Source organism: Furipterus horrens, unplaced genomic scaffold (genome assembly GCF_987537825.1).
Source record: "Furipterus horrens unplaced genomic scaffold, mFurHor1.1.pri manual_scaffold_5, whole genome shotgun sequence".
Lineage (NCBI taxonomy): Eukaryota > Metazoa > Chordata > Mammalia > Chiroptera > Furipteridae > Furipterus > Furipterus horrens.
The window spans coordinates 77582223-77596421 of record NW_028327175.1 but is presented as its reverse complement, the minus strand read 5'-3'; the positions used below and the strand labels follow the sequence as shown (position 1 = coordinate 77596421).

The 14199-nt window shown below is 37.1% G+C and overlaps 1 protein-coding gene across 4 annotated transcripts in view; it reads left to right on the top strand.

Annotated features, from left to right (window-relative positions):
- The window catches only part of EPB41L4A (erythrocyte membrane protein band 4.1 like 4A), a 241028-nt gene that overhangs the window by 206428 nt on the left and 20401 nt on the right, over window positions 1-14199 (top strand). For all 4 annotated transcript variants that reach the window (XM_090276562.1, XM_090276561.1, XM_090276563.1 and 1 more), the window contains one exon: window positions 7117-7236. In XM_090276562.1, coding sequence (XP_090132688.1) covers window positions 7117-7236 — 120 coding nt within the window. The remainder of the gene's footprint in view (window positions 1-7116; window positions 7237-14199) is intronic.

The window sequence follows — 14199 nt, the reverse complement described above, 5'->3', positions numbered from 1 at the left end:
CTGTAACATCCTCACACCCCTTCCTTCTGCGTGGCTTCTTCCTCCTCTCTTTCAGACCACATGTGAAATCCCACCATAGACAGCATGGCTTGTGCTTCCTTACTACACCAGGCCACATTGCCCCACAGACTGCATGTCTGCTTCCTCAGAGGAGCAGAAGTAGATCCTCTCTCACTAAGTAGCACAGCGGAATTCCTTTCTCTCTCTGCCCACCGTTATTTTAAATGCTCAGCCTGGAACTTCCTATGTGACCTCATATCCGGCCCCTCCTATGATGTGCTACTTTTGCCAGTTTCCCCATATCTTTTACTTTCTTTCAGCTGCCATCTTTAGTCAGGGCAAGAGTTCTCAGTAATGCACAGGCAGCCAGCCGGGTGGGCATCCACCTCTCCTGGCTATGTTTACAGCCCTTAAAGTCAGGTACGCTTTTGCCTGGACAGCAGCACAGCTATTAACTTGCCATTGTTATGCAAAGTGTCTTAAATGCCATATCATCTGCCTCTGCCTTCCCCCAGGCCAGGTTTGTGGGGGTTTATGCTCTGCTTTTTTGGGACCCCCACTCTGCACCTTATTACACTGCCTCCCCTTCACCCCTTTTCCAACCTTTTCCATTTTCCTTTTGTCCTGTCTTCCATTCCCACCTTCCCTGCCTTTATACATTTGTATTTTTAGACGAGTCATTTTTATCCTCTGAATCATGGGTCGGTTTTAGGGTTCTCATAACCCCATGAAATTGTATATAAAATTGTGCGTTTCTAAGTATACAATTTTTCTGGTGATAGGGTCTAATTTTTATCAGATTCTTAACAGATTGTGTGAACCCCCAGAAGTTATGTAGTGGTCATGTAAATAGTGAAGGAACAGATTGATAATGGGAAATGAAATTGGTATTTTAATATACTGGTAGGATTAAAAACTGAAATGTTTAAATTTTCTTTAGAGATTACTTTGCTGTACTGATTTGTGAAACAATTGGTTCAATTAAATTCATCAAATTGGGAACCTACCAAGGGCAAAGCAGTATGTGAAGTTCATGATCTGTGTGAATATTAAATGGCATTCATTTCCAACTAGTTAGAATTTTGAATCTTATACCTGAGATCAGAAGGGTCAGCCAGTGTGTCTCTAGAGGTTGGAGCCTATGGGCCATGACCTTGCTTGTCTAGGGTGTGTTGAAGGCGAACCTAGGAAGTAGACTCATCTGAGGGGAAACCTTTCACAAACCAGCTTCCCCTGAAAATACCTTGAGCTTCCTTTACATTCAAAGAAAACAGTCTGCAAAGCCTCTTTTGTGATATTGATGAAAATCAGCAGTCCTTTGAGCATTCACCGGGGAGAATCTGTGGATTAGCCAGTCATTAGCTTTGATGTGTGGCTAAGCTTTTAGGGTTTTGAAGTGGGATATTTGGAGGGGGTGGAGTGGCAGTGACCAGAGAAGTAGTCTGGGGTTTTTAGCGTAAGCATGAAAGTAGAAGTAACTCTGGAGCATGGTGAGGATTAAAAGAGTAAAAGAAATGAGAGAATTCTGGGGCAAGAGCAGGACTAGAGTAAATTGGCAACAGGGGACCACTGGGTTATGTACGTGAGGCTGTGTGCACGCACATGTGTGCGCATATAGGGACAGTAGAGCCCAGCACAAAGCATTAGAGAGCCTGTGTTATGAATTTGACCTGGCTTTGAAGAACTCTGTGGCTAGGAGCTGATTGCCTTACCCTCTGAATCTCAGTTTTCTCACGTGCTAAGTGAAGTAATACCTGTTCTGTCTACCTCATAAGAGGTTTGTAAACATCAGGAGATAATAGATATGCTTTGAATAGCAGAAAGCACCCTGCATAGGCTGGTGCTATTAGATTAATGAGAATAGTCAGCGCTGCTCCCTGTTATCTGGAGTCCCTGTTGTATCTATAAAACGGGGTCCAGCTCCCTTTAACAAAAAAGATGTCAGTGTTTCTAATATGAATCTTTTCTGTCACAAATGTTGTTAGTTTCTTCCTGTCTTTTAGATGTCTTTTAGAATCTGTATCTGAATAATGGATTAAGATGGTTTTAAATATTTTAAATATGTTCCACAAGGTCTTTTGTATTATTTTTCTTAAAAAAAAAAAAAAAAAAACAGAAGAAAATGTCTTCTGTCACCCTGCAACGAACAGAGATGGTACATCTAAGTGGGGCATGACTTCTGGTAGGATTTTGTGGAGTGGTTTAAAAAAACAACTTTATTATCCCTGTGCCCTGGGGTGGGGAGGATGTTTTTTGAATGATAGCAAGCTTAAACCAGTGGGGCATTTCTTCCAGATAGCCTGAAGAGAGGTAACTGTTTCCCTGCTAGCATTCCCTCTTGCCCTGTTTCTGATTTAGGTAGAAATCGTGGGTATGGAGACAGCAGTTCATACAAAGGCAGTGGAAACAGTGTTCATCATGCTGCAGATTGCAGGCGTTTCTGATTTCAACTCTAATAAGTCATATCAAAATTTAGACATTTTATATGGATATTATAGGGCTTCCAGAACATAATCAAAGGTGACAGAGTTGACTATGGAAGTACAAAGCTGCAGCAACTGAAGAATGACATCAGGTTACTGAGCAGGGGCAAAGCAGCTTGAAAAATGAGGAAAACGGAGAGTTTGAAAGAGAAATTGCAGCAAAGGTAGCCCATTTTGTAGGGAGAGCATAAGGAATAAGTGGAAGAGACAGAAGCACCTTTAAGAGCAAATAAGAAGAATTTATTGATCATGGAGGAAGGTTGGGAAAGCAAATGAATTTTTTGCTTGCTGGTGTTAAGGGAGTATGTTGACAGATGCCTGGAACCAATGTAAATTTCCCTAGGGAAGAAAAAGTACTAGAAAAAAAAAGAGGAAGAAGATTGGTTTATAGCAGGTGATCCAAAAATGAGTGCAGTTGATGAGAAACACAAGTCTACCATCAGCTGGGACCTAGGGACTTAATATTAGTAATGGAGTGGCCATATGAAGCAATTGTCTGGAGATGAAGAGTAGAGGTTTGTTTCAATGTGTCTAATTGGCTTGAAATACAAGACAAATAGAGAAACATAAAGTTTTAAAGCTAGAAAGGATCTTCGCAATAAGCACATCAATGAAAAAACTGAGACCTGACCAAAGAACATAAGCAGTTGGCCTGGATAATGGCAGAGATGGGACCAGGCAGAATTCGGGAGCACAATGTAGTAAACCTCATATCTTCCTGAAGCTTCATGATATATTAGCTTTGTAATATTCTCAGGTTCAGCATTAAACATCATCTTTATCTCAGTGAATGAATAGTGAATTAAGAACTGGTGTAAAGGAAGGTCCTGTTAGGAACAAAACCGCCTGGATAAAATAGAGAGCAAAGTGAAGCCCATGGGAGTTTGTATAAGAATTCATTTAATGTGAAGAATTCTGCAGAAGAGGCAGAACTGTAATTGGGAAGACAGGAAAGAAGAAACTAGGAATAGTCATTATCTTCATTTTTGTTATCAAACGATTATATATGGCATTTCATCTTCAAACCTTTTGCAAACTTTAATTAAGTGTCACATGCAGTTACGACCTAAATTGCATGCATCATCTGTAAGAGTAGGGTATTGAAATTTGGTGAGACATGGATGAAAGATATTAGAATTCTATTCTGAGACATTGAGATCTGTTCTATTTTGAAGCAACCCTCTTCCTTATACATTAAAAAACAAAAGCCTTGTTATGATAAGGCTCCCTAACCCCACTGTTAACTCTATAGTTGTAGATAAGGAAACAGACAAAATATGATAAGTTTTGAGTTATTGCATCTAAGGATACAGTAAAGAAAGAGCATTTTTGAGGTTCACTTTAAATGCAATATTTGAAAATGGATATATCCCCAATGTAGATTACAATGGACTCTTTTATTCCCCCTTGAAACTTTATGATCTGTCATGTAAGAGTACATTTTGACTTAAGTTACTATATTAATGTAAATCCCTACATCATAATTAAAATCTAGTAAGAAAGAAGCAAAAAAACAAACAAACAAAAAAAAAAAACGAATACTTTTGTATCTCATACCTAAGGATAGATGAGACTTACAAGGCAGAAGTATTATAGGAAATATCTTTACGTTTAAAGGTTTCTTTGTTCACTCATACATAAACAAAATAGTTAACTTCTGCGTCTTATGGACTGTGTGTTACAGTATTCTTGCTTCTAGGGCTAGCATTTTTCCTTACCCCGTAGCACCTGTGTTCTCTGGATCAGTTCATTGATGGAAGAAATGACACTTTCATTCTTGTAATGAGGCCCCATTAACCAGAGGCCTTTTTGTAAGGGTGTAATTTCAAACTTCATTACGGACTAAGGCAGCCACAGCACCATCACTCAGGAAAATGTGCTTCTGTTGTGACTCGCCAATGAGCCTTACATTTTTAATGCAACTCGTTAGAATATTTATGAAACAGACTCACCAGTAGAGGGCCTCTGTCTTTGAAACGTGCGTTTCAAGGATAGAAACTGCCGGGGTGTCACTGCCCTCATGCCAGACTTTTAGAAAAAAGTTAAAGGTACATGCCATAGTCTGAAATTCCTTCTGATACCTAGTTCTTATTACTAGTCAGGTACAGGAGTTCTATGGGCTCTTGTGTCAGGAGTTGTATTTTATTTTATTTTTCATCAGGGTAAAGTCTATGTGTGAAGGTAGCCAGTTGAATTCCACAGCAGAGGATGAGCATACACTAACTGCGTCCTTGTCAGTGTCTGTCCTTTGAGACAAGGGTGCTTGCCAAAGTCAGGCCTCAGCCTTGTTCAGAGGCTTGACCTCTCAAAAATATTTAAAGATGATGATTTCATTTTAAAAAAAGGTTGTGAAGTTTAGTTCTGCCTGTGACTATGCGGCAATTTAGTTCAGAATGGAAGCTATAGGGAGTCAGGAGTTAGGAGACCTGGGTTTTATGCCCTTCCCTGGGCAATGTGAGGTGTGGGTGCCTGGGGGAGAGGAGATACTTCCCCATTGACTGTGACTATCTAACTTTGAGTCCCTCAGCCCTGGGAGTGGCCAGGACTGCTTCCCCACCAGGCTGTCACATAATACACAGGATGGTTTGAGGTGTAGGTTCTGACTGTGCAAATACATAATGTATAAACACGTATACATCCACACTCATACACATACACAGAACATTTTCAAATGTGAGTGTTCCAGAGAATGGTGATTAATTATGATCTCAAGTAGTTTATCTATTCTTATTTTTCTTCAGATACTTCTAATATTAAGATCCACAGCAGTATGTATTGAATTTTAATTTCCTCTGTACATGCCATGAGAGGGGGAACTGTGTTCTTCAATTTGCAAAACATGCCATGACTGCATCTTGTTCATTTTCAAATAGCTTATTAGAAATGAAAGCTTTCACAAGAAAATACATACAGTTCAAAAGCTTGAAGTGTGTTACAGGTTAATTTTTCACTTAACACAATTTCTCTTTCATTGAGAGGGACTTAAATAGTTTCTTCCTCATGAGGTACTGTTCTTTTTAACTTAAATTTGCCCTACATTGTCTCTAAGTTATCTGTGAAATGACTATTTGCTACCAGTCTACTGATTTGCTTTCATAAGCAAATCCATGTATTCTCCCCACAGTTCATACTGCATGCTGTCACAGGATAACCAAAAGACATCTGTTCAGTGAGAGAAATGACTCCAGACTTACCTGTTTTTTTCATTTTTGTTTTGAAGCATTTATGCTCATATGGTCACAGTTCTGGGATGATTACCTTGCCATTTGGTGCTTCTCTCCCACACCCTCGGAGTTTCAGTGTGTGAAGTGAACGCACTGGAGCAGTTCCTGGAGAGTTTACGTACATTAATAAAAGTTAAATATTCTAACAACAGGTGTTTAATTTTTACAAGGAGTACTCCTAGCTTCACAGCATTGTTGTAGTGCATCCCAGACAGTATTTACACATTAACTAAACACTTGCTTTAATTAAGTACTGTCCTCACCTCTCTCCTACAACACCTCACCCTTGTTACTAAAAGATGATATGGCAGAGATCCAAAAATTCTTCACTGTGGTCCATGGATGGGTTTTATTAGGTCCATGTGGTACCTTAATGTACAGAATTGGTTGCCATTACTTAAAATTGGAAGAGTCACTTTAAAAATCCCAATTTGTGAATTATCCCTTAAAAAATAAGGTTTGGTAATGTCCTTTGATCTCACATTGTGGATGGCTGTGCTCCCAGTTTCCTTCTGCTCTGAATTTTGCCCTGGATTTCCTGGTCCCTCATTTACATATCCTGCTTGGCCCCTGGCCACCTTGAGTGTTCACCCCTCAACCCCTCATTCCCTTTTCAGCCTGTGAGCAGCCATAACCAGAAGGCTTTGTGCCTACTCAGCTGCTAATGCATGATGATGCCATATTTAACTTTTTACACTTCTTGTTCTCTATCTTAAATAAATGGGAATTATATTTGGTAACAATTGTCCATGAAAGCCTTGACAATTAGTAAGATTTTTAAAGAGAATTTTAACATAAAAGTATTTATTACTGTCTCGGTTAGCACATTAAAAATTGATTTTGTTTTATGATTTAGGATTGTCTCTATAGCAGACTCTACTGTTTTCTTTAGTCAAAACTTGAATATGTTATACATCAGATGGTACTAGATTTATCAGGGGGATCACTTTGTAAATTATATAAATATCTAACCACCATGCTTTACTAATATAATATTGAATGTCAACTGTGATTGAAAAATAAAAATATTTTTAAAAACCTTAAATATATTTTAAGTGAATTTTTGTTTGACACATCGTTTTATAGGAAAATTTTAAGCCAAAGATAGAAGTATGAAAATAAGATTATATGCTTACATATTTATGTATAAAAATCATCATATATCCATAAGTATACATGTATAGGTATATAATTATAGATATATTAATCCATTTAACATATTCTTAGTTTTGGGTGGTGATAATGAAATTGCTTCTTTTTAAATAACTTTTCATTTCTTAATAACTTTAAAATAACTTACTTGATAATTTTTTAATGTCATTTAAAAGTCAGTTTAGGATGAACCAGAAAAACAAAGCAACATCCACATGTGTGGATGTTAACTTTAGATGGATGCTCTTTCTTTTCAGAATACGGCAAGAGAATGATATGGTTGATTCAGCGCCTCAGTGGGAAGCCGTATTAAGGAGACAAAAGGAGAAAACCCAGGCCGACCCCAACAACAGGCGATCCAGACACAGATCTCGCTCGTATGTAGACTTTTTATACCTTGATTCAAAAACACTGAGCTTGAAGTAGCATGTGAATTCTAGGGCAAATTGGGCTGTCTCTGTGAAGCCTTCTAATGTGATTTAGTTCAACCATGATCATCCTGTTGTTTATTTGTCATATTTACCTTCTTATATTTGTGACATTCATCAATGATATCTGAAGCTGTAGAAGTTGTAGTGCAGTCAAACCAAAATGTCATAAAAAGAAAACAAGGTTATCAGAATTTTGTTTTGTTTTGTTTCTAAACAAAAGCATGCATTCAACTGAAAAAGTAGGAATACTCTCCTTTGTTCTAGAGTCCCTGTTGGTGAAATACCTGCCACTTCTGTCAATTAGGAGTCTACAGAATTCTCTTAAGTCTTGGTCCAGGCTGGAGGAGATGTGAATATCTTCTTGTCAAATTACCATTTGTGAGCAGTAGTCAACGAGTGATTCATTACACCCTAATGTTGGGATTTGCCTGCTCTTTCTGTTGCTAGGCAATGCTACGCGTGAGCATAATCACACCACAACAATGAGGTTGCCAGTCCCTCAAATTAATTTTCTTTTGAGCTGACAAAGTTTATATGAGGTTTTTTTTGTTTTTTTGTTTTTTTGTTTTTTTTGATGTATGCATTGTGCAGATTTAGACTCTTCACCTTCACTCTACTTCCCAAAGCATACCTTTTTAAAGTGAGCAGGTAGTAACTACCCATCCCTTTGTGATCCTGGGTAGTTAGGTATATGGTGTTGCTTGCTAGTGGAAGGAGGGGTTAGTATCTCAGACAGGGTGTTGGAAGGGCACTAGAGAGTGGATTTAGAGACAAACTGTGTAGGTAGGTGGAAGCTCTGAGGGAGCCAGGTAGAAGGGTTCCAGCTCAGGTTAATGGACTGCGCAGGGTATATCCCAGAACCCAGTGTGACTCCAAGGGATGCTTCCCAGTCTTAGATGCTTGCTTTTTAATTAGAAATATATATATATTTTTATCTGAAGTACCTCAGAAGGAGTTATATCTGTTTTTTTTTTTTTTTGGAATAGGAAATTTGCAAGTACACTAAGCAGTGTATAGTAGGTTTTCACTTAATATTATTGATAGGTTCTGTGACTTGAAGCAAAACAACATACAACAAATTAGTTTTATCATAGGATAATTGATATAAAGAGTCAAGTTCCTTCAGCACCTTATCAACATTATAAGGAGAGGATGTTATTCAGAGACATGCTATACACCCTTATAGATTTGTTCATTACTCCATAATTTTTTGTTCTGAAATCTAATTAAAATGTTCAATTTAAAGCAGGAGTTAATGAAAAGCTTATTTTGTCCTGGATACTATCTCTTTGCAACTCCATTAAAAAAAGAGAGGCTTAGATCTGGACAAATCATGACCTCACTGAAGATGGTTTAACAAAAAGACATAGAAACCCAAGATCAGGTCTCAGTACAGTTATCGGTAAATCTATGGTAACCATGCTTTTACCTGTCCATGTAGAATCTTCCATGAGGGACTTGTAACACAAGGTTTGGTGACCTCATAGTAAATCTTAACCCTTTGAGTGCCATGTGTAATTCGAAATTTGGATCAACATGAGAAAAAATTATATCAATATATAACCTGAGGTCAAAAAAGGAGAACAAAACATAAAATATGAATTATTCCATTGTTATTTACATTTCTAGCCATCGAAAAAAGAGTCGCTGGGGGTGATGCTGGCACTTTTGGGAAAATTTGTCAGCATCGCTCACAGCGACGTTGGCACTCAAAGGATTAAAACAGCCTTTAGTTTTTCTAACCATTTCTAAAGCACTCTAAATTCAATTAAATACATATAATAAGTCTCATGTAGTAAAAAAAGGAAAAAGAAAATTAGGAAAAATTTTATATGGAGATTTTTAAGAAGTCAAAAAGCATTACAAGAGGCAATACTAAATAAATGAAACTAATCATAAATAAAACTGAAAAACAGAACAATCCAATATTGTTGAGTATTATAGTTACTATAATCTAGTTGTATTATAGGACAAATATTGGGTTGGTCAAAAAGTTCATTTTACTTTTTTCTGTAAGACTTCTCTAGTAGCACTTAGTTGTCTTTAACCTCATACAAACCAATTTTGTTAGACTGCATTATGACAGCTGTCATATCAGCATGCATTTGAAGAAAAACATCAAAATTGGTGAATTTTTGTGTAGCCATTATAATATTAAAGACGGAAAAAAATACACATTTTCAGGATATTATGCTTTATTTTTTCAACAAATATAAAAATGCAACTGAAATGCAAAAACAGATTTGTGCAGTGTATGGAGAGGGTGCTGTGACTGATCAAACATGTCAAAAGTGGTTTGCGAGTTTCGTGCTGGAGGTTTCTAGCTGGATAATGCTCTGTGGTCAGGTAGACCAATTGAAGTTGATAGCAATCAAATCGAGAACAATCAATGGTCCTACCATGTGGGAGATAGCTGACATACTCAAAATATCCACATCAATGAAGTTATTGGTGAAGATGAAAAATATGTCTTTTATTTTACAGAAAAACTAAATAGACTTTTTGGCCAACCCAATATTTGTAGATGGGCCTGGTAATTTAATCATTTTAATGGAGTGACCTGATATTTAACAACCTAAAGAAGAAACTTTTCTTTTTTAACTGATGGTAATTTGAGAAATTTACATTCAATGAAATGCTCTCATCTTAAGTGTACAATTCAATGGATTTTGACAAATGTATACATAGTGTATCCATCATGCCAATCAAAATGTAGAATAAAAAATTCCCTCATGTCCCTTCTAGTCATCCCCATGCTCCATAGGCAACCACGGTCCTGATTTCTACCACTAGTGATTAGTGTTTCTCTCTTATCGAACCTCATATAAATGTAATTATATAATATATGCACCTTTAAAAATCTGGCTTCTTTCTCTCAGTATACTATTTTTGCATGTTGTGTCTGTCCATGTTTATTTAAAATTTTTGATCAATAGTCCATTGTATGACTTTACCACAATTCGTTGATCCATTCTCTTCTTTTTAAAAAAATTTACAAATTGTTTTTTATTATTGTTCTGTTACAGTTGTCCCAGCTTTCCCCCATTGCTCTCCCCTTCCCTACCTACACCCCTCTCACAGTGAATCCCCACCCATGTTCATGGGTCATTTATACCTGGTCCTTGACTAGACCCTTTCTCTTCTTTCCCTCTTTATCCCCCTTCCCCCTCCCCTCCGGTCACTGTCAGTCTGTTCCTTGTTTCCATGCCTCTGGTTCTATTTTGCTCATTTGTTTGTTTTGTTCATTAGGTTCCTCATTTAATTCTGCTCTAATCTTGATTACTTCCTTTCTTCTACTTGCTCTGGGCTTTGTTGTTGTTACTCTAGTTCTTGTAGATGTAGGATTATGTTGTTTATTTGAAAATTTTCTATCTTTTATAGGTAGGCCTGTATTGCTATGAACTTCCCTCTCAGGACTGCCTTCACTGTATCCCTTAGGTTTTGGGCTGTTGTGTGTTCATTTTCATTTGTTTCCAGAAACTTTTTGATTTCTTGATCTCATTGTTAACCCATTCATTATTTAATAGTGTGTTATTCAGTCTCTATGAATTTGAATGTTTTTGAGTTTTTTCCTTGAGGTTGGTTTCTAGTTTCAAGCCATTGTGATCCAAGAAGATGCTTGATATGATTTCAGTTTTCTTGAATTTGTTGAGGGTTGTTTTGTGTCCTACCATGTGGTATATCTTTGAAAATGCTCCATGTGCACTTGAAAAGAGTGTATATTTTGCTTCTTTGGGGTAAAAGGTTCTGTATACATCAATCAAGTCCATTTGATCTAGACTGTTGTTCAATGCCACAATATTCTCATTGATTGTTTGCTTGGAAGACCTATCCATTGTTGACAATGGGTGTTAAAATCCCCTATTATGAGTGTGTTGCTGTTGATATCTTCCTTGAAGTCCTCCAAGATCTTCCTTATATATTTGGGTGCTCTTGTGTTAGGTGCATATATGTTTACAAGGGTTATAGCTTCTTGATGGACTTTTCCCTTAAGTATTATGTAATGCCCTTCTTTGTCTCTTACTGTGGCCCTTGTTTTGAAATCTATTTTGTCTGATATGAGTATTGCTACTGCAGCTTTTATATTTTTTTATGTTCGTTTGCTTGAAATATTTTTTTCCATTCCTTCACTTTAAGCCTGTGTAGATCTTTTGTTTTGAGGTGTGTCTCTTGTAGACAGCATATGTGCAGATCATGTTTCTTATCCATTCAGCTACCCTGTGTCTTTTGATTGGAGCACTTAATCCATTTACATTTAAGGTTATTATTTATAGGTATTTATTCATTGCCATTTTTTCCCTTTGTACCTGTATTCCTTTCTTTCTCTCTTTCTTCATCTTCTTAAAGCAGTCCCTTTAGCATCTCTTGCAGTACTGGGTTCATGGAGATGTATTATTTCAGCCTTTTTTTGTCTGGGAAATTCCTTATTTCAACTTCCATTTTAAATGAAAGCCTTGCTGGGTAGAGTAGTCTTGGTTGCAGGCCTTTGCTTTTTATTACTTGGAATATTTCTTCCAATTCCCTTCTGGCTTGCAGTGTTTCTGTTCAGTAATCAGGGAATAGCCTAATTGGAGCCCCCTTGTATGTTACTAGCTGTTTCTCCCTAGCTGCCTTTAAGATTCTCTCTTTATCTTTAAATGTTGCCATTTTAATTATGATGTGCCTTGGGGTGGGCCTCTTTGGGTTCATCTTGATTGAGACCTTCTGTGCTTCCTGGACTTGCATGACTTTTTCTCTTGTCAAGTTAGGGAAGTTTTCTGTTACTACTTTTTCAAACAGGTTTCTCTCCCTTGCTCCTCTTCTTTTCCTTCTGGTATCCCTATGATATGGATATTATTACATTTTATATTGTCCTGCAGCTTCCTAAATCCCTCTTTATTCTTTTTGAGTCTTTTTTCGTTTTGTTGCTCTGTCTAGGAATTTTTTTCTACTTTGTCCTTCAACTTGCTGATTTGATCCTCTGCTTCATCTAGCCTGCTTTCAATTCCTTCTACCGTATTCTTCATTTCAGATATTATATTCTTAATTTCTTCCTGGCTCTCATAGATAGTTTCTATGTCCTTTTTAATGCTGGTGTAGTTTTCAATAAGTTCCTTGTAGCTTCCCTGGAGTTCTTTGTAGTTCTCACTGAGCTCATTGAGCATTCTTATAACCATTATTTTTGAACTCAATGTTTGATAGTTTGCTTGCCTCTATTTCATTTAGCACCCTTTCTGAGGATTCCTCCTTTCCTTTCAGTTGGGGGTTCTTTGTCTCCCAATTTTAGGTGACGACTCTTATTTGTTTCTGCTCCTCAGATTAATGTACTTTGACTCCCTGTCTTGATGGTGTGACTTTTTGTGGTAGGAGACCTGTGGGATTCAGCAGTGTAGTCTCCTTGGTATCCTGAAATTGATGCTCTTGGAATGCTCTTAATGCCATTTATGCAGGCTCTCTGATTGTAACTGGGTTTCGGTTGTTGTTGGGTCATTCTTTGGTGGGTCCTTCCCTCTGGCTGGCTAAGAGTCACTCTGCCCACCACGTCTTGTATGCTTTTGTACAGGTACAATGTCGTGGTGGTGAAGTGGTCTCTTTTGTCTGTCTGTGGGTATAAGTCTTCTCTCCAGCTATTGTTCAGTTGATTATTCTGGATGATTTCTATACAATTTACTTGTAATTCCAGATTGGTCCTGGGAGGAGGGTAGTGTAGCTTCCACTTACTCCTCCGCCATCTTGTATCTTTGCCTTTGGAGTGGAGAAGTTGTGTGGCCCCAGCCTCTGCAGAGGGGATGTCCCTGCAAACCTCTCCATCTATTCGCCTCTTGATAGAGATTTGGATTATTTCCATTTTTTGCTATTATGTTAAAAGCTGCAATAGAAATTCATTACAAGTGTATCTATAGAGTAGGTTATATTTTACCTTGGGTAAATACCTGGGAGTGAAATTGCTGGGTTAGAGGATATTTGCATATTTAATTTTATAAGAAACTACCAAAATAAGTTCCAAAAAAATTGTATCATTTTATACTCCTACTATCAATATGAGTTCCAGTTCTGCCCTGTTTGCCAATATTTGGTTTTGTCTGTCTTATTAATTTTAGCTAGTCTTATACGTTTGAAGTGGTATGGCATTGTGGTTTTAATTATCATTTTCCTGATGACTAATTATGTTAACCACATTTCCTTGTGCTTGTTGCTTGTTCATAAATCTTCATTTTTAAAGTGTCTCTTGAAGCATTTGCCCATTTTTAATTGGGTTGTCTTTTTATTATTTATTTTTAGAGTGCTTTATATATTGTGGATATATGTATTATTAAAAATACATTCTCCTGACTGGGGTTTGCTTTTCCCTATTCTTAACCTTTGGTGGCAGTTTTGTTTGTTTAGTGTATTCATTTTTATTTTTAGGTTTCAGCTGATTATTCATATATTTATTCTTCCCTTCAGTACTATTTTATATTAGTTTCAAGTGGACAGCACAGCGGATAGACATTCATACAGGTTACGAAGTGTTCCCTCTGATAATTCAAATGCCCACCTGGTGCCATAGATGGTTATTACAATATTGTTACTATATTTCTTATGCTTTACCTTACATCCCCATGCCTATTTGTCTTAATTAGTACTTCTTAATCCCATTATCTTATTTTACCCCCATTTTGATGAGCATACATTTTAAATTTGGATGAAGGCTAGTATATCATTTTTTTCAATTCTAGTTAAGGCTTTTTGCATCTTAAGGAGTATTTCCTTACACCATGGTCACAGAGATATTCTCGTATCTTTTTCTAGCAACCTTTTTGCTCTTACATTTAGGTGTGTGGTCTATCTAGAAAGACTTTTTCGGTACGTATGAGGTAGAGGTAGATATTTAGAAATTTTTCCCATGTGTTTATCTGGTTATTTCAGTACCATTCGCTGAAATGCCTC